The 26,505-nt window shown below is 46.5% G+C and overlaps 1 protein-coding gene across 1 annotated transcript; it reads right to left on the bottom strand.

The window, feature by feature from the left end:
• Window positions 1–703: 703 nt before the first annotated feature.
• On the bottom strand, window positions 704–10,288 carry LOC146027030 (uncharacterized). Its single transcript, XM_083158043.1, has 2 exons — window positions 9,845–10,288; window positions 704–823 (listed from the first exon to the last, which is right to left on the bottom strand). The coding sequence occupies exons 1-2, from the start codon at window positions 10,286–10,288 to the stop codon at window positions 797–799; spliced, it is 471 nt and encodes a 156-aa protein (XP_083014169.1). The 3' UTR covers window positions 704–796.
• Between the last annotated feature and the right edge of the window lie 16,217 nt (window positions 10,289–26,505).

Genomic DNA, 26,505 nt, shown 5'->3' with positions numbered 1-26,505 from the left:
ACCAAATAAATGTGCAGAGTGATGAATTACCTGGTTAATGAGTGTGTCGGTTTCTTCATCTGTGAAGTTTCGTCCCCTGTTGCAAGGGTCTTCTCCGGAGTCAGCTTCGTGGTCTGTCTGTGATGGTTGTTGGACATCTTCAGTCTGTCTCTGCGCTGATTCTTCTTCCTGTGAAGAGAGAGAAAACCTACTTCTTTCTTCTTGGGACATTGGTGAACCCAAAGCTTCAATCTATCTTGACGCTGATTGTTCTTCCTCTGAGGGTCTCCTCCTTTCTTCCTGGGACATTTCTAAAAGAAAACTGAATAGAGAAATCAAATATGTTATTCAATCAAAAACATTCATGAAGATTCATGAAGATTCATGAAGATCTACTATTCTACTATAAGTGATATTTTGTCCTTGTGACTGTTTTTATATACAAATCCAGTTTACAAGTGATATTTCACTAATATGCTCTGCCATATATATAATATATATATACTGCGTGTTGGGGACTGGCACTCCAAAGAAACAATATGCAATGGCCCTGGGTGCCTTCCAAAGAGAGGATATGCAGAGTCTTCTACGGTGCTGGCGGCACTCCAAACGGGGGATACTTGTCAATAGAAATAAAGAGCTGACACCGTGCAACTCAGTGCTAACAGTTTCGGAGTTTAATCTCCTTCATCAGAGTACAAAGAGACAAGTCAAACACACTTACCTAAATAAGCTCCCACACCAAGCACCCTCACCGTGATCCCCGGCGTCCCAGTCCCGGTGACCAGGGGTGACGTCATCGGCGCCGCGCCCCGCATCAGCCGGAGCGGGTTGCCATGGGGATCTGAAATAACAAAAAAAGAAGAAAGTGAAAATGGGGAACCGCATAAGGGAAAAAACATGCCAAAGATGTATACAACTGATATAATGACAATACATCTAAAGATGATGTGACAATATAAGTCAATATAAGTCATGACAAGTTACTTTACGAAAAAGAGCAACTTAGTAATGTCATGATAGCCATAAACAGGAAAGAGGTGATAAATGCAACACGGCAGATAATAGTAGACAGGCAATAGAAATAGTGTTTATAAGAAACAGCTCAATGAGAGATACTCATTGAGTCCAGCAGGAGCTATGGTATTGAGTCTGTATATCCAGGCTGCTTCCCGCTGTAGCAGCAGCTTATGTCGATCACCTCCTCTCTTCGGGGGGGATACCTGTTCCAACATCCAATATCCCAATGATGGCAGAGTGTGTCCATGATCTTTAAAGTGGCGCGGTACGGGTTGATCACATACAGCCCCCTCAAGTGCCAGTTTAATTGATGAACGATGAACGGCCATACGTTCTTTAAATGATCTCGACGTCTTTCCCACATATAAGAGTCCGCAGGGACAGCGGATAGCGTAGACCACGAACCTGCAATTACAACTCAGGACCTGATGGATTTTAATGATGCGGCCCGAGTGCGGATGTCTGAACGAGTTACCGGTTTCTAAATAGCGGCATGTAGTACAACCCGTACAGCGATAATTGCCAGGTTTTTTGCTGAGGAAGTGGGTACTTGATCTCTTCCCCATGCCAGCAACATCACTTTTAACCAGAAGGTCTCGTAAATTCCGACCCCTTTTGTAACAGGGTAGGAGGGTGGCCGACCTCAGCTGGGGCAAATCAGGGTCCTCAGATATCAGCGGCCAGAATTTTTTGGCAGTACCAACCATCTCCTTGCTGTGGGTAGAGAAGGTGTTGATAAACGGAATACGTCCAGCTTGAGTTTTGCGGGCAGCATTAGGTCTAAGGGTCTCAGCTCTGGGGATACTCATGGCTTTTTGTTTAGCCCTAACAAGTTGCTCAAAATTGTATCCTCTAGTTATGAATCTCTTCATCATCTGATTCATTTTGTCTTCCGCATCTGAGTCCGAGCTGCAGATACGGCGTACCCGTAGAAATTGAGAGAAGGGAAGACCTTTCTTCAAGGACGGGGGATGGTGACTAGATGCTGCTAGCAAATTGTTACGGTCCGTGGGTTTTTGATACAATGTGGTAGTCAGGCCCGTTTCTGTAATGCTGATACATACATCAAGATAATGTATAGATTGAGAGCTATGTTCAGATGTAAATTTGATATTCTCATCGGCTGCATTCAGAGAGTCCAGGGTGCTGAGGAGTAAATCATACGGACCTGTCCAAACCATCAGGACGTCATCTATATACCTCTGGTATAGGGCTAGATGTTTAGCAAGGTCAGGTTTAGATAATAGAATGTCTCTCTCAACTTCAAACATGAAGGGGTTCGCATAGGTCGGAGCGACACAACTACCCATAGCACAACCCTTCAGTTGTAAGTAAAACTGTCCATCAAATTGGAAATAATTACGGGTGAGTGTGCATTCAAGGAGTTGTAAGTAAAAGTCTATATCAGGTCCATTGTATTTATTACTGTTCATGATGAGTCTCTGTGTGGCTGCCAACCCTCTCTGGTGAGGTATGTTGGTATATAAACTCACCACGTCCATGGTGCATAATATGCTGTCTGGTGGTAGTGCTGGTAATTGCTGAAGTTTTAGTATGAGGTTGGTTGTGTCCTTGAGATACGCCGGTTGTTCCTGAATCACTGGTTGAAGGTAGGCATCCAGATATTGTGAGATGGAGTAATATAATGATCCCCTGGCAGATATAATGGGGCGGCCTGGTGGATATAGGGGATCTTTATGTAGTTTAGGAAGAGTATACAGTAGAGGAATCTTGGGATTCGTGACTTTAAGTGCTTCCATACAGTACTGAGAAATTATGTTGTTCTGAACCGCAGTTTGTAGAATAAGGTCCAGTTCATTTTTGAAATTGGCAGTTGGATCTGCCGGCAGTTTGCGGTATACCGATTCATCAGCTAGTTGGCGGTAGATGTCTTTTTTGTAGTGATCCAAGTCCATCACCACTACTGCACCACCTTTATCCGCCGGTCTCACAATGATATCCTCATACTTGCTTAGTTCATTAAGGGCCTTAAGTTCCGCTTTAGACATATTCATCGAGCTTTGCACATGTACTGGTGATTCTGTACATGCTTTTTTGTCAAGGATCTTGTTGTAACTTCTAATAGCGGCATTAGAGGATGGAGGATCAAAGACCGACGTGGCTCGGATCGAAGGGGGTAAAGTTCTTGGGATCGTGACTGTGTCACCAAAATGTTCCTTTAATCGGAGTGTACGTCCAAACTTGTGCATTTCAATTTTGCTTGCAAAGGGATTGTGCCTATTGGTGGGTACGAATGATAGTCCACGGTTAAGTACGGCCATTTCTGTGTTTGTAAGGGTTCGGGCTGACAGGTTAAATACTAGGGTTTCTGATTTCTCCTTCCCTTTGAGGATCCTCTGCCACTGCCCCCCTCTCCTAGACCGGGCTCTAGGGTGCCTGGACGCGCCCGTGTTTTTGCCCCTAAAGGGGGTTTACGTTGATCGTGGCTCGCAGCAGTGGTTGGATGGTCTGTATCACTAGCAGACGATGTCGCAGATGTCTCTGTATCCAAATTCTTTTGGCGCCAGGTACGAGCTCGTCTCCGGTCTCTAAATGGTTGCTGTCTGGTGTTGGGATTATTAACCCACTCGTACACTTTATTCTCCGCGTAATCTCTTTTATATATATATACACACACACACACACACACACACACACAGCCTAGTACAGACACTACTACACCATGTAATGTATAAAAGGTGAAATTTTGTCTTATTATCTTTTTATAAAAATCCAGATTACAAGCGAAGATAGTGATCTTTTACATACAAGCGTATTGAATACTGGCCGAATCAACTCTAAAAATGTAAATTTAAATGAATTACTGTTAATTTTTATTTAATAAAAAAAACACACAATTTTCGCTGTACGCTCATTTATGTTCCAGCATAACTCCGCAATTACTGCAGAAATGTACACCAATCATAGTACACATATTACTTGCCCCCACAGTGTTTGTTCCCAGATTGTAACACATCACTAGCACTGATGTAGCAGCACAGAGTATTACAGCATAACTTCAAAGACTGGAGCAATTGACACAAAGCATGGTACACATCAATTACAATCTGAACAAATACTGTAGGGGAAACACCCCGGGCACTCCTAGGGGTGGGGCAGCAGCACAGACTATATCAGGACATTCATGATATGTCAGTGATGCATAGTTGCTTACCCTCCTGCATTCTGCAGGAAACTCCCTTAAATAGCAGCAATCTCCCACCCTGCCTCATTATTCTACCAATCTGCCTCATGTCACCTAGCCCACAGAACACAGTTTTTTGGGGGGAAAGCAAGGATTATACTCACGATAATACCTTTTCTTCGGAATACTTCATGGCAGCCATTACATTGGGGTTCATCCCTCTCTCCTCTCCAATTAGACAGGTAGTTTTTTCCCCAGGATCCAGCCCCTCCTCTATATAATCTGGCACCTCCCCATAGACCATAGTCTTTGACTGTCTCCGTCCTGATCCTAGGGAAAAAACACAAATAGGGAGGGCCAACAAATTTTTGGGCTGCCATGAAGTATTCCGAAGAAAAGGTATTAACGTGAGTATAATCCTTGCTTTCTCCTTCATACTTCATGGCAGCCATTACATTGGGATGTACCAAAGCAGTAGGGTGGGTTTATACTATACCTCAAGCCAAGACTTGCTTAAGAATTTCACTCCCGAAATTAGGACTTGCGACATCCAACGCATAATGCCTGGAGAAGGTATGCAAGGAAGACCAGGTGGCTGCTTGACAAATCTCTTTAGCCGAAACTTTGGCCTCTCTTGCCCATGAAACCGCCATTGCCCTTGTTGAGTGAGCCTTAATACCCTCTGGAATTTCACGACCAACTTTCTTGTAAGTGAATGCAATTACTTCTTTTAGCCACCTTGACATTGATTGCTTTGATGGAGCCAATCCTTTCTTCGCGCCCTGGGGAATCACGAATAATGCTTCTGACTTCCTATACCCGTCGTCCTGTGCAGATATATCTTGATAGCCCTCAAGACATCTAATGTATGCAACTTTTCCTCTTTCTTCGTCAGAGGATTTTGGAAAAAACACGGCAAAATAATTTCTTGACTTAAATTAAATGAGGAAACCACCTTGGGTAGGAAGGACGGTCTGGTCCTCAGTACTACCCGATCTGGAAAAATCTTCAAATACTGTTCCTTGATACACAGTGCATGAATCTCTCCCACTCTCTTCGCTGACGTTATCGCTACTAAAAACAACATTTTCCACGTCAGGAATTTTAATTTAGCTCTGTCCAATGGCTCAAACGGAGCCTCCATAAGTCCATTCAGGACTAAATTAAGATCCCACTGGGGGACTATTGACCTAACCCTAGGTCGAATTTTCTTAATAGCTTGACAAAATCTTCTAATCAAACTATGCTCTGCCAGTTTCTTTTCCAGTAGAACACTCAGTGCCGAGATCTGAACTTTGAGTGTAGACACCGAAAGCCCTTTATTAAGACCGTCACAATGAAACTGCAACACTTAGGGTATGCTCGCTTTAGGGAAATCGAATTTGCCTCCTGACCATGCCGCGAATACCCGCCATATTCTATAGTAAACTTCTGATGACACCTTCTTCCTTGCTTGGAGAAGTACCTCGATAACCTCTGAAGATAAATTTTTGTCTTTCAACTGTCGCCTCTCAATTTCCAGGCCGCTAAATTCAATTTGTGAGGTTCTTGACAATTGACTGGGCCCTGCCTGAGCAAATCCTGAGTCACCGGAAGAAATACTGGGCCTGCAATCGCCATGCTTTCTAACATGGGGAACCAAGCCCTCCTCGGCCAGTAGGGCAGTACGGCTATGACTTGGACCCCCTCCGTTCTGATCTTCCACAATGTCCTGTGAATGAGAGAAATTGGAGGAAACACGTATCCCAGGTGAAACTCCCATCTCTGAGACAGGGCATCCACTCCAATTGACCCCCAAGTCGGGTACCGAGAGTAAAATTGTGGAAGCTTCTTGTTGACTGCTGAAGCCATGAGATCCACTTCTGGCTGGCCGAAATGCTCCACTATCTCCTTGAAAACTGAATCCTTCAGTTCCCATTCGCCTGGAACCACGCTTGTGCGACTCAGATAGTCCGCGAGCTGATTGTCCTCCCCCAGTACATGCAACGCTGATACTGACAGCAGATTTTCCTCGGCCCAACACATGATATTTCGCACTTCTCCTAAGAGCACATGACTCCGTGTACCTCCTTGTCTGTTGACGTAAGTGACGGTTGTAGCGTTGTCCGAAAAAATGCGCAGGTGCGCACCCTTGATATCTTCGCTGAAGAATCTCATTGCTTTCCACACGGCTCTTAGTTCTTTGTGATTGGAGGAAAACTCTGACTCGCGGGGAGACCATAGACCTTGACACGTTTTGCCCAGACCTTGAGCCCCCCAACCCACAGCACTGGCGTCTGTGGTGATCACCTTGTATAGGGGACTTGCCAGTGAAGACTTTCTTGGTCTTAGCCGATTGGCTTCCCACCAAGCTAGAGAGTTTTTCACTGAATCTGAAATTTTTATTCTTCTTTCCAGAGGCACTAGCCTTTTTGTGTAACCCAGAAGAAACCACTGCAGAGGCCTCATCCTCCATCTGGCCCATGGGACTATGTCCACCGTCGAGGCCATCATACCCAAAAGGCTCATTGCTGACCTTAGCGGTATGCGATCTTCCTCGTATATCATAGAGATTAGTTGCTGGATCTTTTCGCACCTCTTTATGGACAGGGACATTTGAAACTGAACAGTGTCCACCAGTACCCCCAAAAACTGAAAATTTTGTGTTGGCTTCAAACAGCTTTTCTCCCAATTCACCAGCCACCCGTGCTCTTGGAGAAACTGAATGGTGTAATCTCTTGCTGTTATAACCTCTTCCTCTGATGGTGCCACAATCAAGAGATCGTCGAGATATGCCCATATCATGACCTTCTTCCTTCTCAGTTCTTCTACCAATACCACTAGCACCTTGGTAAAGACTCGCGGTGACGAGGTGAGGCCGAAGGGCAGGCAAGTGAACTGGTAATGATAGTGACCTATGCAGAATCTCAGATATTTTCTGTCGTCTGGAAATATGGGAATATGGAAGTAGGCGTCTCTTAAATCGATGGAGACCATATAATCGTTCCTTCTTATTCCCATCAGAATAGACCTTGTGGTCTCCATATGAAACTTTCTCTTTTTTATGCGTAAATTTAATTTTCTTAAATCTAATATAGTTCTGTAACCTCCAGAACTTTTGCTGACGATGAAGAGACGGGAATAAAAACCGGACCTTCTCTCTCCGTCTGGGACTTTAACTACTGCTCCTGATGTGATGAGTCCTTTTAAACTTAAATTTAGAGCTTCCCTTTCTATCCTCGAAACTGGGAGCTCTGAAACACAACATTTTGCTACTTTTGGCTTTGACATGAATTCCAGATGATAGCCCATCTTGACCACCTCCAGAACCCATCTGTCTCGGACAGTTTGTTCCCAGATGCGAGCAAAACCCAACAGCCTTCCTGCTACCGGGGCTTGCTCCACCACGGGACCACCGTCACTGCTTCTGTGTGGTTCCAGAGTTTTCACCTTTTTTCTTGATGTACTGTCGAAAAAAGGCTCTGGATGTCCCTTGAGCGTATCTGTCCCGGACCGTTCTGCCTGGTCTATAAGACTTGGCCTGTCTATAAGCCTGTCTAGAAGAAAACGAGGAAAACCTCCCTCTTCTATCCTGTGGTAATCTTACCGATTTACCACCTGACATTCTTTGAATCATCTGATCCAAGCGACTGCCGAAAAGGAAAGCACCCTCATAAGGCAATGTCGCCAGTTTGTTCTTTGAATGGGAATCTGCCGCCCATGATTTAAGCCATAAGGCCCTACGGGCCACCACCCCTGAAGACAGGGATTTCGCTGCAAAATCTAGACCATCTAGGGAGGCCTCACACATGTAGTCCACCGCAGGCTGAATCTGGGTAAGACTTTTACAGATTTGATCACGGGAAACCTTTTCCTGTAGGTCTTCCTGTAAGGCAGAACACCAGATCCTGAGTGCCCGGGAGAGCGAGGCCATGGATACTCCTGATTTTAGCGAAACTGAGGAGGAAATATGCAATCTCTTCAAAGCACTTTCCATTTTTTTATCCATTGCGTCCTTTAGTGACGCTCCATCCTCAAGGGGACTAGTAGTACGGGTCGTCACTTCCGACACTGCCGCGTCAACTTTAGGTATATTACACCATTTAATAAATTCTTCATCCTCAATAGGAAACATTTTTTGAATTCTCTTTGTCGACCCTACTCTCTTATCGACACCCTGCCATTCTTTGGTTAGGATGTCCTTCACCACTTTATGCACCGGAAACGACCTCCCCTTTTTTGATCGATCCTCAAATAATGCATCAAACTCAGATTTTACAGGTTGCTTATAATTAAGTGTCCTATAAAGATTTTTCAGAACTGCCTCTTCTAGTTCCACATTAAACAGGCGTTCGTCTTCCAACACTTCGCCTGATTCTGCTGACGATCCACCGGACGCCTCCTTGTCCACATCATCATGCACAGACACATCCTCATCATCTTTATCAAGGCTAGTCTGTGACCTGGACCTCTTATTCCCTGTATATTCCTCTTTAGAAATAAAATTCTTCTTCATCCAATCTCTCATTTCTGCCAACTGTGCTGATATATTCATTCCAACATCTTTTTTTGTCAGACATTACAAACAAAGAACTGTCTCACCAACAAAAGCTCTATCACATCCTGGACAGACTTTAGTATTCTTAGTTTTAGCCACTTTCTTTCTGGGCACTGAAGACACACTACAAAGAAAGAGAGAGATGCTAACTATCTGGCTAACAAGTAAATAAAATAAACAACCTGTCCTCAAAAAGAGGACTTACCTGGGCGGCGGTGTAACATTTTTTTGAGAGGCATCCTCCATGATTTAACCCCTGGTAAGTAACAGCCCAGTGCCTGTAACACCGACCAGGCGCTTTTAAATGGTTGCCGCGCGAACAGACCGGCGTTTCCCCTCCCTGCCGGAAGTATCAATAGCCGGCGCGTACTTCCGGCTATCTGGAACGCACGCGGCCGTGACCCGCACGCCGCGTGCATCCGCCGGAAGTGACACCAACTATCATGCGCAGCCTGAGTACCGGAGCCGCCGGGGGAGCCTGAAAACAGCGTGACTCTAAGGCACACGCCGACGCCACCACCTACCGGACCGCCGGGAGCCAGCAGTAACATGACGCCCAGGTAAAGAATACATAATGCTCGCGTCGACCACCATAGCGGGAGGGGAGGAGGCCCTGGGCTACCAGGTTTCGAGTCCTTGCCACCGGCCCTGGACATATAAGGCTAAGGCACCGTCAGCCTGGCCACCCAGGTCCCCGGCAGCATAACCAGCCTACCGGGCCTAGCTAAAAAATAAAGATAAAACTGACTAACTACCTGTCACAGACAGAAGGAGACAGGAAAAAGACTATGGTCTATGGGGAGGTGCCAGATTATATAGAGGAGGGGCTGGATCCTGGGGAAAAAACTACCTGTCTAATTGGAGAGGAGAGAGGGATGAACCCCAATGTAATGGCTGCCGTGAAGTATGAAGGAGAAAAATAGAATAAGAGTTAGATACAGATTCATCAGCACCATTTCCCAGCACTTTACCAAGTATAGTATCTCTTACTCCAGCTGTGGACACTTGTGAGGGGATGTGTCTTTGTATCAAATCCCCTTGCATGGTTGCAAGGGGATGTGATGGTGGTGACTCGGTAAGCTGCAAGATCGCAGCTTAATGACACAACCAGAACCTGGCCCTAATGTACATACATATATACACATACACACACTATACCATACCTTGTGAATTGGTTCCTTCCTTCCTGGACGAGCAAGAAGTACGCTTCCATCTTCTTTTCCCAATACTTGTGCAGCTTCTGTGCACTCTGTATCTTCCGATTGATGGATCTTCTGCAGTAACGCAACCTTTTCTTGCAGCTCTCTTTGGTGCACTTGAAAATCCCCTTGCATTGTGTGTGCAATTTCATCCCACGTCGTGTTCTGGAATCTTGATTGAGAATTTCTTGCCTGTGAACCAAATAAATGTGCAGAGTGATGAATTACCTGGTTAATGAGTGTGTCGGTTTCTTCATCTGTGAAGTTTGGTCCCCTGTTGCAGGGGTCTTCTCCGGAGTCAGCTTCGTGGTCTGTCTGTGATGGTTGTTGGACATCTTCAGTCTGTCTCTGCGCTGATTCTTCTTCCTGTGAAGAGAGAGAAAACCTACTTCTTTCTTCTTGGGACATTGGTGAACCCAAAGCTTCAATCTATCTTGACGCTGATTGTTCTACGTCTGAGGGTCTCCTTCTTTCTTCCTGGGACATTTCTAAAAGAAAACTGAATAGAGAAATCAAATATGTTATACAATTAAAAACATTCATGAAGATTCATGAAGATCTACTATTCTACTATAAGTGATATTTTGTCCTTGTGACTGTTTTTATATACAAATCCAGTTTACAAGTGATATTTCACTAATATGCACTGCCATATATATAATATATATACACACACACACACACACAAACACAGCCTAGTACAGACACTACTACACCATGTAATGTATAAAAAATGAAATTTTGTCCTATTATCTTTCTATAAAAATCCAGATTACAAGCGAAGATAGAGAGCTTTTACATACAAGCGTATTGAATACTGGCTAAATCAACTCTAAATATGTAAATTTAAATGAATTACTGTTAATTTTTATTTAATAAAAAAAAAACACAATTTTCGCTGTACGCTCATTTATGTTCCAGCATAACTCCGCAATTACTGCAGAAATGTACACCAATCATAGTACACATATTACTTGCCCCCACAGTGTTTGTTCCCAGATTGTAACACATCACTAGCACTGATGTAGCAGCACAGAGTATTACAGCATAACTTCAAAGACTGGAGCAATTGACACAAAGCATGGTACACATCAATTACAATCTGAACAAATACTGTAGGGCAGGGTTCGCCAACCCGTCGCTCGCGAGCGACGGGTAGCTCGCCGGGACCTTTCCAGTAGCTCGGGGCTGTTTAAGTGACCTCCTGCCGCGTAGCGGTACCTTGCTTGACGGCAGGAGGTCAGAAAGTGTTTTAATGCTGCGTCCTCCTGACGTCCCCAGCGCACTTTCTTCATCCTCATTTGGCGGCAAGAGGTCTCTGAATGTGACTTCATGCCGCGTCCTCCTGACGTCCCCAGCGCACGTTCTCATCGACGCCACGGCCACAGCCTCTGCTCAGCGTGATTGATGTCTGCTCCGGTCCTGCGCCACAGCCTCTGCTCAGACTTACATGAGGTAAAAAAAAAATGAAAACTGTGTGCGCACAGTGTGTGGGGCATATGTATAATGGAGCATCACAGTGGGGCACATGTATAATGGAGCATCACAGTGGGGCATATGTATACTGGAGCATCACAGTGGGGCACATGTATAATGGAGCATCACAGTGGGGCACATGTATAATGGAGCATCACAGTGGGGCATATGTATTATGGAGCATCACAGTGGGGCATATGTATTATGGAGCATCACAGTGGGGCATATGTATTATGGAGCATCACAGTGGGGCATATGTATTATGGAGCATCACAGTGGGGCACATGTATAATGGAGCATCACAGTGGGGCATATGTATTATGGAGCATCACAGTGGGGCATATGTATTATGGAGCATCACAGTGGGGCATATGTATTATGGAGCATCACAGTGGGGCATATGTATTATGGAGCATCACAGTGGGGCACATGTATAATGGAGCATCACAGTGGGGCATATGTATTATGGAGCATCACAGTGGGGCACATGTATAATGGAGCATCACAGTGGGGCATATGTATTATGGAGCATCACAGTGGGGCATATGTATAACGGAGCATCACAGTGGGAAATATGTATAATGGAGCATCACAGTGGGGAATATGTATAATGGAGCATCACAGTGGAGCATTACAGTGGGGCATATGTATTATGGAGCATCACAGTGGGGCATATGTATAATGGAGCATCACGATGTGGGGCATATGTATAATGGGCATCACGGTGTGCGGCATATGTATAATGGGCATCACGATGTGGGGCATATGTATAATGGACATCATGTGTGTGGCATATGTTAAATTCAGCGTCACGCTGTGGGATGTTTGCATAATGGAGCGTCACGTTGTGGGGCATATGTACTGTATAATGGGCATATGTATAATGGGCATCATGTGTGTGGCATATGTATAATGGAGCATCACAGTGCGGGGCATATGTATAATGGGCATCACAGTATGCGGCATAGGTATAATGGGCATCAAAGACTGCACTATTGGGGTCATATGTGTATCACATCTCCATTTTCCATGGCCGCACCACATGTGGCTACAGCTCTTAGAGAGCTGACCATGCCCTCAAAAAATGGGGGATGTAGCCTCGCAGGAGTTCCACGGTAGTAGGTGAACCCTCTAATTTTGGGCGCGTGCCTTCGGCACGCGCAGATGTCTCCTCTGCCTCGTGTTGGGAGGTATGTTTGTGACATATTGGACATTGCAGTGTGTGGCATAAGGTGTCAGGGGCATTACGGTGTGTGGCATAATGTGTAAAGGGCATTTTTTGGGATATTATGCAGGTTTTAAATTTTTTTTAAATTTAGTAGCTCTTCGGGCGGTTTATTTTGTCGCGAGTAGCTCCCACCCCGAAAAAGGTTGGAGACCACTGCTGTAGGGGAAACACCCCGGGCACTCCTAGGGGTGGGGCAGCAGCACAGACTATATCAGGACATTCATGATATGTCAGTGATGCATAGTTGCTTACCCTCCTGCATTCTGCAGGAAACTCCCTTAAATAGCAGCAATCTCCCACCCTGCCTCATTATTCTACCAATCTGCCTCATGTCACCTAGCCCACAGAACACAGTTTTTTGGGGAGAAAAATGGAATAAGAGTTAGATACAGATTCATCAGCACCATTTCCCAGCACTTTACCAAGTATAGTATCTCTTACTCCAGCTGTGGACACTTGTGAGGGGATGTGTCTTTGTATCAAATCCCCTTGCATGGTTGCAAGGGGATGTTGAGGCCATTCAGCAGGGCAGGCCCTCAAAGACTCGGTCAGCTGTAAGATCGCAGCTTAATGACACAACCAGAACCTGGCCCTAATGTACATACATATATACACATACACACACTATGCCATACCTTGTGAACTGGTTCCTTTCTTCCTGGACGAGCAAGAAGTACGCTTCCATCTTCTTTTCCCAATACTTGTGCAGCTTCTGTGCACTCTGTATCTTCCGATTGATGGATCTTCTGCAGTAACGCAACCTTTTCTTGCAGCTCTCTTTGGTGCACTTGAAAATCCCCTTGCATTGTGTGTGCAATTTCATCCCACGTCGTGTTCTGGAATCTTGATTGAGAATTTCTTGCCTGTGAACCAAATAAATGTGCAGAGTGATGAATTACCTGGTTAATGAGTGTGTCGGTTTCTTCATCTGTGAAGTTTGGTCCCCTGTTGCAGGGGTCTTCTCCGGAGTCAGCTTCGTGGTCTGTCTGTGATGGTTGTTGGACATCTTCAGTCTGTCTCTGCGCTGATTCTTCTTCCTGTGAAGAGAGAGAAAACCTACTTCTTTCTTCTTGGGACATTGGTGAACCCAAAGCTTCAATCTATCTTGACGCTGATTGTTCTTCCTCTGAGGGTCTCCTCCTTTCTTCCTGGGACATTTCTAAAAGAAAACTGAACAGAGAAATCAAATATGTTATACAATCAAAAACATTCATGAAGATTCATGAAGATTCATGAAGATCTACTATCTCCTATATATTTGGCTACATCTGTCACTCAAAGTGGGTGTCTGTGTCTATAACGCTCTGTTCCTGGACTTTCCTCTTAATGTGTGATTGCCTTCATCTGTGCTGAACACCTTTCTGAGAAATTAACCTGTTTAAAACAGGTGATGGCAATCATACATTAAGGGGAAGTCTAGAAACAGAGCATTGTGTCCCTCCTGGAGAGAGTCATGTTGGGAGGTATGTGACAGAGAACCAGCCCAGTGAGCCCACAGACAGTGCCAGACACCCACTGCCTTCCCATGTTGCCCAGCACTGCTACTCCACAGCCACCAGGTGAGCGCCCCCCTCCCGCGATTTGCGGAAAAACCTCCCCCCCCGCGCGTCCCCCCCTCCCGCGATTAGCGGCAAAAACACCCCCCCGTGCGACCTCCCTCCCACGGTTCGCGGCAAAAAGAACCCCCCCGCGACCCCCCCTTGCACGATTGGCGGCACCCCCCCTGCGACCCCCCTCCCGCGATTCGCGGCAACCCCCCCCTGCAATTCGCAGCAGCCCCAGGATTAAATGGCACATGCAAAACACTGACATGGCTATGGTCGATAATGAAAAAGGTTGACATGAGTTTTTGAAGATTTATTTTTAATTTTTTAATTTTTTTCATATTCATTGTCATGTGTCGACATGGACACCAATGAAGTGGCACACTTATGTCAACATTTACATGTGTTGACCTTTCTGTGTTGATTTTTTCTTGTGGCGATTCGCGTCACACCCCCCCGCAACCCACCCTCCCGCAATTCGCGGCACACCCCGTGATCCCCCCACCTCCCGCAATTCGCGGCAACCCCCCACCGGAACCCCTGTGAACCCCGCCCTCCCGCGATTCGCGGCACCCACCCCCGCGACCCCCCCTCCCGCAATTCGCGGCACCCCCCCGTGATTCACGGTAGCTCCAGAATTAAATTGCACATGGAAAACACTGACATGGCTATGGTCGACAATGAAAAAGGTTGACATGAGTTTTTGAAGTTTTTTTTGTCATTTTTTGAATATTTTCATATTCATTCTCATGTGTCGACATGGACACCAATGAAGTGCCACACTTATGTCAACATTTACATGTGTTGACCTTTCTGTGTTGATTTTTTTCTTGTGGCGATTCGCGTCACACCCCCCGCAACCCCCCCTCCGGCGATTCGCGGCACCCCCCCCCCGCGACCCCCTCCCTCCCGCAATTTGCAGCAACCCCCCAACGGAACCCCCATGAACCCCGCTCTCCCGCGATTCGAGGCACCCACCCCCCGCAACCCCCCCCCTCCCTCCCTCAAATCGCGGCACCCCCCGCGATTCGCGGCAGCCCCAGGATTAAATGGCACATGCAAAACACTGGCACGGCTATGGTCGACAATGAAAAAGGTTGACATGAGTTTTTGAAGATTTATTTCATTTTTTGAATGTTTTCATATTCATTGTCATGTGTCAACATGGACACCAATGAAGTGGCACACTTATGTCAACATTTACATGTGTTGACCTTTCTGTGTTGATTTTTTCTTGTGGCGATTCGCGTCACACCCCCCCGCAACCCCCCCTCCCGCGATTCGCGGCACCCTCCGTGACCCCCCACCTCAGGCAATTCGCGGCAAACCCCCACCGGAACCCCTGTGAACCCCGCCCTCCCGCGATTCGCGGCACCCAACCCCGCGACCCCCCCCTCCCGCAATTCGCGGCACCCCCCGTGATTCGCGGCAGCTCCAGCATTAAATTGCACATGGAAAACACTGACATGGTTTGGTCGACGATGAAAAAGGTCGACATGAGTTTTTGAAGTTTTTTTTTTCATTTTTTTAATATTTTCATATTCATTCTCATGTGTCGACATGGACACCAATGAAGTGCCACACTTATGTCAACATTTACATGTGTTGACCTTTCTGTGTTGATTTTTTCTTGTGGTGATTTGCGTCACACCCCCCCCACCCCACCCCCCACTCCCGCGATTCACGGCACACACACACACACACCTCCCCCGCGATTCTCGGCACCCCACCCCGTGACCCCCCTGCCGTGATTCACGGCACACCCCCGCGACCCCCCCTCCCATGATTCGCCGCAACCCCCGCCTCGTAACCCCCCCTCCCGCGATTCGCGGCACCCACCCCCGCGACCCCCCCTCCCGCAATCCGCGGCACCCCCCCGCGATTCGCGGCAGCTCCAGAAATAAATTGCACATGGAAAACACTGACATGGCTATGGTCGACAATGAAAAAGGTTGACATGAGTTTTTGAATTTTTTTTTTTTTTCATTTTTTGAATGTTTTCATATTCATTCTCATGTGTCGACATGGACACCAATGAAGTGCCACACTTATGTCAACATTTACATGTGTTGACCTTTCTGTGTTGATTTTTTCTTGTGGCGATTCGCGTCACACCCCCCCCCCCCCCCCGCAACCCCCACTCCCGCGATTCACGGCACACACACACCCCCCCCGCGATTCTCGGCACCCCACCCCGTGACCCCCCCTCCCGTGATTCACGGCACACCCCCCTGCGACCCCCCCCCTACCATGATTCGCCGCAACCCCCGCCCCCGTAACTCCCCTCCCGCGATTTGCGGCAACCCACCCCGCGACCCCCCTCCCGCGATTCTCTGCAATCCCTCCCCTCCCACGATTCGCAGCATCCACCCCCCCACAACCCCCCCTCCTGCAATTCGCGGCACCCCCCACGACCCCCCCTCCTGCAATTCGCGGCACCCTCCGCGACCCCCCCTCCCGCGATTCGCGGACACCTAAGTTGCAATACAGGGCATCTTTCATACAATTCTAACCATATTTCTCATATACAAACGTTCACAAATTAAGGGGGCGCAGCCCCTTACGACGGTGTGAAGAGCGCCCGTAGGGCGCGATGAATCACCTAGTTCTACTATAAGTGATATTTTGTCCTTGTGACTGTTTTTATATACAAATCCAGTTTACAAGTGATATTTCACTAATATGCTCTGCCATATATATAATATATATATACACACACACACACACACACACACACACACACACACACACACACAAACACAGCCTAGTACAGACACCACTACACCATGTAATGTACAAAAGGTGAAATTTTGTCCTATTGTCTTTCTATAAAAATCCAGATTACAAGCGAAGATAGTGATCTTTTACATACAAGCGTATTGAATACTGGCCGAATCAACGCTAAAAATGTAAATTTAAATGAATTACTGTTAATTGTTATTTAATAAAAAACCTCAATTTTCGCTGTACGCTCATTTATGTTCCAGCATAACTCCGCAATTACTGCAGAAATGTACACCAATCATAGTACACATATTACTTGCCCCCACAGTGTTGTTCCCAGATTGTAACACACCACTAGCACTGATGTAGCAGCACAGAGTATTACAGCATAACTCTGGAAAGACTGGAGCAGTTGACACAATGCATGGTACACATCCATTACAATCTGAACAAATACTGTGGGGAAACACCCCGGGCACTCCCATTGGTGGGGCAGCAGCACAGACTATATCAGGACATTCATGATATGTCAGTGATGCATTGTTGCTTCTGCAGGAGATTCCCTTAAATAGCAGAAATCTCACTCGCTGCCTCATTAGTCTACCAATCTGCCTCATGTCACCTAGCCCACAGAACACTGTTTTTTGGGGAAAAATGTAATAAGAGTTAGATACAGATTCATCAGCACCATTTCCCAGCACTTTACCAAGTATAGTATCTCTTACTCCAGCTGCGGACACTTGTGAGGGGATGTGTCTTTGTATCAAATCCCCTTGCATGATTGCAAGGGATGTGGAGGCGATTCAGCAGGGCAGGCCCTCAAATACTCCGTAAGCTGCAAGATCGCAGCTTAGTGACACAACCAGAACCTGGCCCTAATGTACATACATATATACACATACACACACTATGCCATACCTTGTGAACTGGTTCCTTTCTTCCTGGACGAGCAAGAAGTACGCTTCCATCTTCTTTTCCCAATACTTGTGCAGCTTCTGTGCACTCTGTATCTTCCGATTGATGGATCTTCTGCAGTAACTCAACCTTTTCTTGCAGCTCTCTTTGGTGCAATTGAAAATCTCCTTGCACTGTGTGTGCAATTTCATCCCACATCGTGTTCTGGAATCTTGATTGAGATTTTCTTCCCTGTGAACCAAATAACTGTGCAGAGTGATGAATTACCTGGTTAATGAGTGTGTCGGTTTCTTAATCTGTGAAGTTTGGTCCCCTGTTGCAGGGGTCTTCTCTGGAGTCAGCTTCGTGGTTTGTCTGTGATGGTTGTTGGACATCTTCAGTCTGTCTCTGCGCTGATTCTTCTTCCTGTGAAGAGAGAGAAAACCTACTTCTTTCTTCTTGGGACATTGGTGAACCCAAAGCTTCAATCTATCTTGACGCTGATTGTTCTTCCTCTGAGGGTCTCCTCCTTTCTTCCTGGGACATTTCTAAAAGAAAACTGAATATAGAAATCAAATATGTTGTACAATCAAAAAGATTCATGAAGATCTACTATTTTACTATAAGTGATATTTTGTCCTTGTGACAGTTTTTATATACAAATCCAGTTTACAAGTGATATTTCACTAATATGCTATGCCATATATATATATATATATATATATATATATATATATATATATATATACACACACACAGACACACACAGCCTAGTACAGACCAGTGGTGCGAGTAGAAAAAACGACTTAGTGGTACTGTGCTGCGCGCCTCCGGCGCGCAGCGAAAAATGGGCGTGGTCAGGGGAGTGGCCATGGGCGTGGTCATATGACACAAGGGGGGGTGGTTACATGCCACCGCCCCCCCCCCCACAGAGTCTGTACGCCCGCTGACATACTATATAACACCACAATGCCCATGACATACTATATAACACTCCGCGATGCCCATGACATACTATATAACACTCTGCTATGTCCATGACATACTGTATAACACACCATAATGTCCATTACATACTATATAACACCGCAATGCCCATGACATACTATATAACACCGCAATGCCCATGACATACTATATAACACTGCAATGCCCATGTCATACTATATAACACCGCAATACCCATGACATACTATATAACACCGCAATGCCCATGACATACTATATAACACTGCAATGCCCATGTCATACTATATAACACCGCAATACCCATGACATACTATATAACACTGTAATGCCCATTACATACTATATAACACACTATAATGCCCGTTACATACTATATAACACACTATAATGCCCATTACATACTATATAACACTGTAATGCCCATTACATACTATATAACACCGTAATGCCCATTACATACTATATAACACTCCGCGATGTCCATGTCATACTATATAACACACTGTAATGCCCATCACATACTATATAACACACCGTAATGCCCATTACATACTATATAACACAGCGTAATACCCATTACATACTATATAACACACCATAATGCACATTACATACTATATAACACACTGTAATACCCATGTCATACTATATAACACTACGCAATGCCCATGTCATACTATATAACACAGTGTAATGCCCATCACATGCTATATAACACTACGCAATGCCCATGTCATACTATATAACACTACGCAATGCCCAACACATACTGTATAACACACCATACACATTTGACACATAAGTGCCACTTACCTACATGCTCAATGCCAGGGGCTTCATGCCGATGCCAAGGTGGACTGAATTTGCTCGTTGCTCAGGGGGATAGATCTGTGCCACTGTGCTCATTGCCCAGGGGGATATATCTGTGCCACTTTTCTCGTTGCCCAGGGGGATAGATCTGTGCCACTTTGCTCGTTGCCCAGGGGGATATATCTGTGCCACTTTGCTCGTTGCCAAGGGGGATATATCTGTGCCACTTTGCTCGTTGCCCAGGGGGATAGATCTGTGCCACTTTGCTCGTTGCCCAGGGGATAGATCTGTGCCACTTTGCTCGTTGCCCAGGGGATAGATCTGTGCCACTTTGCTCGTTGCCCAGGGGGATAGATCTGTGCCACTTTGCTCGTTGCCCAGGGGGATAGATCTGTGCCACTTTGCTCGTTGCCCAGGGGGATAGATCTGTGCCACTTTGCTCGTTGCCCAGGGGGATATATCTGTGCCACTTTGCTCGTTGCCCAGGGGGATAGAACCCCCCCCCCCCCCGGCAGGCAGGCACATACACAGCCCCCTGTGCCTGCCCGCCCGCACGCTCTCGTCTCCCCCGCTGTGTACGCGGGGGAGACGTGCTGCTGCTGCTGCTGCTCCTGATAGTTACAGCTCCTGCTGCTGGACCGCGCGCTAACCAATAGCCGCGCGCGGTCCAGCAGCAGGAGCTGTAACGAAATCATGAGAGCAGCAGCAGCAGCAGCAGCACGTCTCCCCCGCGTACACAGCGGGGGAGACGAGAGCAGGGAAGACCCGGCGGGGGGGAGCGGCGCTAGCGCGCATATGTAAGTGGCCACGCCCCCCGCCACTTACATATGCGCACATGCGCAGTAAATATTTCGGCCTATTTGTTATGGCGGTACGGGGTACCGGCACCATTTGTTTTAATGGTACGCCGTACCACCCCGTACCGCCATAGTTGCACCCCTGGTACAGACACTACTATACAATGTAATGTATAAAAGGTGAAATTTTGTCCTATTGTCTTTCTATAAAAATCCAGATTACAAGTGAAGATAGTGATTTTTTTACATACAAGCGTATTGAATACTGGACGAATCAACTCTAAAAATGTAAATTTAAATGAATTACTGTTAATTGTTATTTATTAAAAAAAAAAAAATTTCGCTGTACACTCATTTATGTTCCAGCATAACTCCGCAATTACTGCAGAAATGTACACCAATCATAGTACACATATTACTTGCCCCCAAAGTGTTTGTTCCCAGATTATAACACATCACTAGCACTGATGTAGCAGCACAGAGTATTACAGCATAACTCTGGAAAGACTGGAGCAGTTGACACAATGCATGGTACACATCCATTACAATCTGAACAAATACTGTAGGGGAAACAACCCGGGCACTCCCAGGTGTGGGGCAGCAGCACAGACTATATCAGGACATTCATGATATGTCAGTGATGCATAGTTGCTTCCCCTCCTGCATTCTGCAGGAGATTCCCTTAAATAGCAGCAATCTCCCTCCCTGCCTCATTAGTCTACCAATCTGCCTCATGTCACCTAGCCCACAGAACAATGTTTTTTTGGGGAAAAATGGAATAAGAGTTAGATACAGATTCATCAGCACCATTTCCCAGCACTTTACCAAGTATAGTATCTCTTACTCCAGCTGCGGGCACTTGTGAGGGGATGTGTCTTTGTATCAAATCCCCTTGCATGGTTGCAAGGGGATGTGGTGGTGGTGATTCAGCAGGGCAGGCCCTCAAAGACTCGGTAAGCTGCAAGATCGCAGCTTAATGACACAGCCAGAACCTGGCCCTAATGTACATACATATATACACATACACACACTATGCCATACCTTGTGAACTGGTTCCTTTCTTCCTGGACGAGCAAGAAGTACGCTTCCATCTTCTTTTCCCAATACTTGTGCAGCTTCTGTGCACTCTGTATCTTCCGATTGACGGATCTTCTGCAGTAATGCAACCTTTTCTTGCAGCACTCTTTGGTGCACTTGAAAATCCCCTTGCACTGTGTGTGCAATTTTATCCCACGTCGTGTTCTGGAATCTTGATTGAGAATTTCTTGCCTGTGAACCAAATAAATGTGCAGAGTGATGAATTACCTGGTTAATGAGTGTGTCAGTTTCTTCATCTGTGAAGTTTGGTCCCCTGTTGCAGGGGTCTTCTTCGGAGTCAGCTTCGTGGTCTGTCTGTGACGGTTGTTGGACATCTTCAGTCTGTCTCTGGGCTGATTCTTCTTCCTGTGAAGAGAGAGAAAACCTACATCTTTCTTCTTGGGACATTGGTGAACCAAAGCTTCAATCTATCTTGACGCTGATTGTTCTTCCTCTGAGGGTCTCCTTCTTTCTTCCTGGGACATTTCTAAAAGAAAACTGAATAGAGAAATCAAATATGTTATACAATCAAAAAGATTCATGAAGATCTACTATTTTACTATAAGTGATCATTTGTCCTTGTCACTATATACAAATCCAGTTTACAAGTGATATTTCACTAATATGCTATGCCATATATAATATATATATATATATATATATATATATATATATTATATATGGCATAGCATATTAGTGAAATATCACTTGTAAACTGGATTTGTATATATATATATATATATATACACACATACACACATACACACACAAAGCCTAGTACAGACACTACTACACCATGTAATGTATAAAAAGTGAAATTTTGTCCTATTGTCTTTCTATAAAAATCCAGATTACAAGCGAAGATAGAGATCTTTTAGATACAAGCATATTGAATACCGGCCAAATCAACTCTCAAATTTAAAATTTAAATTAATTACTGTTAATTGTTATCTAATAAAAAAAACACAATTTTCGCTGTTCACTCATTTATATACCAGCATAACTCCACAATTACTGCAGAAATGTACACCAATCATAGTACACATATTACTTGCACCCACAGTATTTGTTCCCAGATTGTAACACATCACTAGCACTGATGTAGCAGCACAGAGTATTACAGCATAACTCTGGAAAGACTGGAGCAATTGACACAAAGCATGGTACACATCCATTACAATCTGAACAAATACTGTAGGGGAAACACCCCGGGCACTCCTAGGGGTGGGGCAGCAGCACAGACTATATCAGCACATTCATGATATGTCAGTGATGCATAGTTGCTTACCCTCCTGCATTCTGCAGGAGATTCCCTTAAATAGCAGCAATCTCCCTGCCTGCCTCATTAGTCTACCAATCTGCCTCATGTCACCTAGCCCACAGAACACTGTTTTTAGGGGAAAAATGGAATAAGAGTTAGATACAGATTCATCAACACCATTTCCCAGCACTTTACCAAGTATAGTATCTCTTACTCCAGCTGCGGGCACTTGTGAGGGGATGTGTCTTTGTATCAAATCCCCTTGCATGGTTGCAAGGGGATGTGGTGGTGGTGATTCAGCAGGGCAGGACCTCAAAGACTCGGTAAGCAGCAAGATTGCAGCTTAATGACACAGCCAGAACCTGGCCTATATACACATACACACACACTATGCCATACCTTGTGCACTGGTTCATTTCTTCTTGGACGAGCAAGAATATGCTTCCATCTTCTTTACCCAATACTTGTGCAGCTTCTGTGCATTCTGTATCTTCCGATTGATGGATCTTCTGCAGTAACGCAACCTTTTCTTGCAGCACTCTTTGGTGCACTTGAAAATCCCCTTGCACTGTGTGTGCAATTTCATCCCACGTCGTGTTCTGGAATCTTGATTGAGAATTTCTTGCCTGTGAACCAAATAAATGTGCAGAGTGATGAATTACCTGGTTAATGAGTGTCGGTTTCTTCATCTGTGAAGCTTGGTCCCCTGTTTCAGGGGTCTTCTCCGGAGTCAGCTTCGTGGTCTGTCTGTGATGGTTGTTGGACATCTTCAGTCTGTCTTTGCGCTGATTTTTCTTCCTGTGAAGAGAGAGAAAACCTACTTCTTTCTTCTTTGGACATTGGTGAACCCAAAGCTTCAATCTATCTGTCACGGCTGCTGCTAAAATGCGCCGCTCACCTGTTCATCTCCGGCGGCGGGGCCTGCGGGCGATCCATCCGGGTGCAGGACGGGGAGCGCGAGGTTTGGGTCTCCCGGCCGCGACCATCTTCCTGGGGCCTGTAGCATGCACATCCAGTATGAGAACCAGCCAAAGTTGTTTGACTCCTGTCCGGGCGCCGCCATCTTGTGGTAGCCAGCCAATGGCCCGGATCCCCAGTTCAGCTCCTCCAATCAAGATCTGCCCTGGGGAATAAAGCAAAGCCCTCTGGGGCATACAATCGCCAGTGCTTTGTTGTCAATCCCTTGGGAGGAAGCTTCAGCCTGTTCTCCTGCCCTTGCTCTGTGAAATCCATGATTCCAGTGTTCCCTGTCTGCAGTCCACACCTGTATCCTGTATTCCTTATCTTCCAATCAGCACCTGTTACCTGGATCCCTGCATTTGCATTCTGCCTCCAGTCCTTACAGCTCAACACCTGTTTCCTGGACATTGCAATTGCATCCTGCTTCCAGCTCTCTCAGGTTTGCTCCAGTCGTCTCCACTCCTGCTGTCGACCAACTGCACCTGCTGCCAGCCCTCCTTGCCTGTTGACACTTCTTCAATCCTGCTGTCGACCATCTGCACCTGCTGCCAGTCATCTGTGCCTGCTGATGCCTCTCCACTCCTGCTGTCGACCAACTGCACCTGCTGCCAGCCCTCCTTGCCTGTTGACACGTCTCCACTCCTGCTGTTGACCAGCTGCACCTGCTGCCAGCCCTCTGTGCCTGTTGACACTTCTCCACTCCTGCTGTCGACCAGCTGCACCTGCTGCCAGTCCTCCGTGCCTGTTGACACTTCTTCAATCCTGCTGTCGACCATCTGCACCTGCTGCCAGTCCCTCCATGCCTGTTGACACTTCTTCAATCCTGCTGTCGACCATCTGCACCTGCTGCCAGTCATCCGTGCCTGCTGATGCCTCTCCATCTCCGCCGTTGGGCATCTGCACTCGCTGCCAGTCATCCGTGCCTGCTGGCGGTCCTCCACTCCAGCTGTCGGCCATCTGCACTTGCTGCCAGTCATCGGTGTCCGTCGACACTCTACCTCCGCTGCCTTCTGCCGTCCGCACCCATGGTCCGTCGTCAGTATCCCTCTCGGTAATCTGACAGACTCTTGGACATCTCTTGTTTTTGTGGACATTCATTGTTATTGTGGACATTCCCTTGTTGCCCAAGTATCCACTGAGTTCTTTATCCTGCAGTTTCCCTAAATGGTCTTACCTTCCAGTGTTGGTACTACAATAAAGCGTTATATTAAACCTGCTGTTCTCCAGTCTCCTTCAAGCCGTGAACCCCTGACCTCCAGGCCTCAGACAGATCCACAAGGTACCCCTAGCGTGACAGTAAGCACTGGCCCAATGGATCCGTCCGCCAGCCAGGAGTTTTTTCAAAATGTGGTTGCTCGGCTGCGACCACTGGAAGAATCCCAGCAACAAGTTACCCAAGCACTCCAAGGTATCTCTCAGCGGCAAGCCGCAACTCCTCCTCAACAGACTGTTTCCTCTTCGTTACGGTTGTCTACCCCTTCTAAGTATAATGGTACACCCCGTGCCTGCCGGGGGTTTATCAACCAATGTAAAGTGCATTTCTCCCTGCAACCAATGAACTTTCCTTCTGATCGTATTAAAGTGGCCTATATTGTCTCCTTATTGTCAGACTCCACACTAGATTGGGTCTCCCCACTCTGGGAGAGAAATGACCCGTTGCTTTCCAAGTACTCTGACTTTATTTTACAGTTCAGAAAATTTTTTGACGAACCTGGGTGAGTATCCTCTGCAGCGTCAGAAATAATGTGGATTCATCAGGGCTCCCGTTCCGTGTCTCAGTACGTTATCCATTTTCAAACTGTGGCCTCTGAACTGAAATGGAACGAGGAAGCTCTAATCTCCACCTTCTTGGCAGGGTTGTCAGAACGCATGAAGGACGAATTAGCCACCAGAGATCTTCCCACCTCGTTGGGGGAAGTTATATCTCTCTGCAATAGGTTGTACCTTCATTTTCGGGAGCGTCAATTAGAGAAGTCCCGGCAAGAGCGAGGCAAGTCTATCCTTGGTCCGCCTCGTCCATGTCCTTCTCCGCATTCAAATTCTTCTGAGGAACCTATGCAGGTTAACCACACTCGTTTAACTCCTGAGGAACATCAGAGAAGACGGCGACAGAACTTGTATTGTGGGGAATCCGGTCATCTTTTAGCCAAATGCACTCGTCGTCCGTTAAACTCCCGGTCCTAGTTGGTTGTGGAGAAGCCAATCTAGGACAAGGGGAAACTTCTCCAATTAAATCTGACTCTCTGCTCGCAATACAAATTGCATTACCCAATTGTTCACTCTCAGTATCTGCTTTACTGGACTCTGGGGCAGCTGCCAACTTCATCTCTGCCCAGTTCGTGTCCCGTCATCATCTGGGCTCTCAGGAACTTTCGCAGCCACTCCAGTTATCTGCTGTGGATGGGAGTCTTTTCCCTCAAGCCTCCATCACTCATCGGACTCTGCCCATCAAAATGGGATGCAGTTAAAATCCCGGCGGTCGGGATCCCGGCGTTCAGAATCCCGACGCCGGAATCCCGACCGCCGAAATGCCGACACATTCTCCCTCCGGGGGTGTCCACGACACCCCCGGAGGGAGAATAAATTAGCGTGCTGAGCGTAGCGAGGCATCGGGCCCGCTGCGTGGCGAGCGCAGCGAGCCCGCAAGGGGGGCGATCCACGTCCCCCCCTTGTCGGCATTTCGGCTGTCGGGATTCTGAACGCCGGGATCCCGACCGCCGGGATTCAATACTGAATCCATCAAAATACAAGTTGGGGCTTTGCATCAGGAAGAATTATCTTTCTTCATTATTCCTAAAGCTAATCATGCTGTGGTGTTGGGGTTTCCTTGGCTCCAGCAACACTCTCCAAGCATCAACTGGGGTACCATGGAGGTCCTATCCTGG

The sequence above is a fragment of the Crinia signifera genome, chromosome 8 (assembly GCF_055691185.1).
Source record: "Crinia signifera chromosome 8, ASM5569118v1, whole genome shotgun sequence".
Taxonomy (NCBI): Eukaryota; Metazoa; Chordata; class Amphibia; order Anura; family Myobatrachidae; genus Crinia; species Crinia signifera.
The sequence above is the reverse complement of the archived record's forward strand: the minus strand, read 5'-3'. Positions and strand labels throughout refer to the sequence as shown.

Coding starts and splice junctions, on each gene's coding strand:
- LOC146027030 (XM_083158043.1), bottom strand. CDS start 10,288: ATGTCCCAAGAAGAAAGAAGTAGGTTTTCTCTCTCTTCACAGGAAGAA. Junction 824..9,844: donor GGAAGGAACCAATTCACAAG/GTATGGTATAGT, acceptor TTGTTATTTCAG/ATCCCCATGGCAACCCGCTC.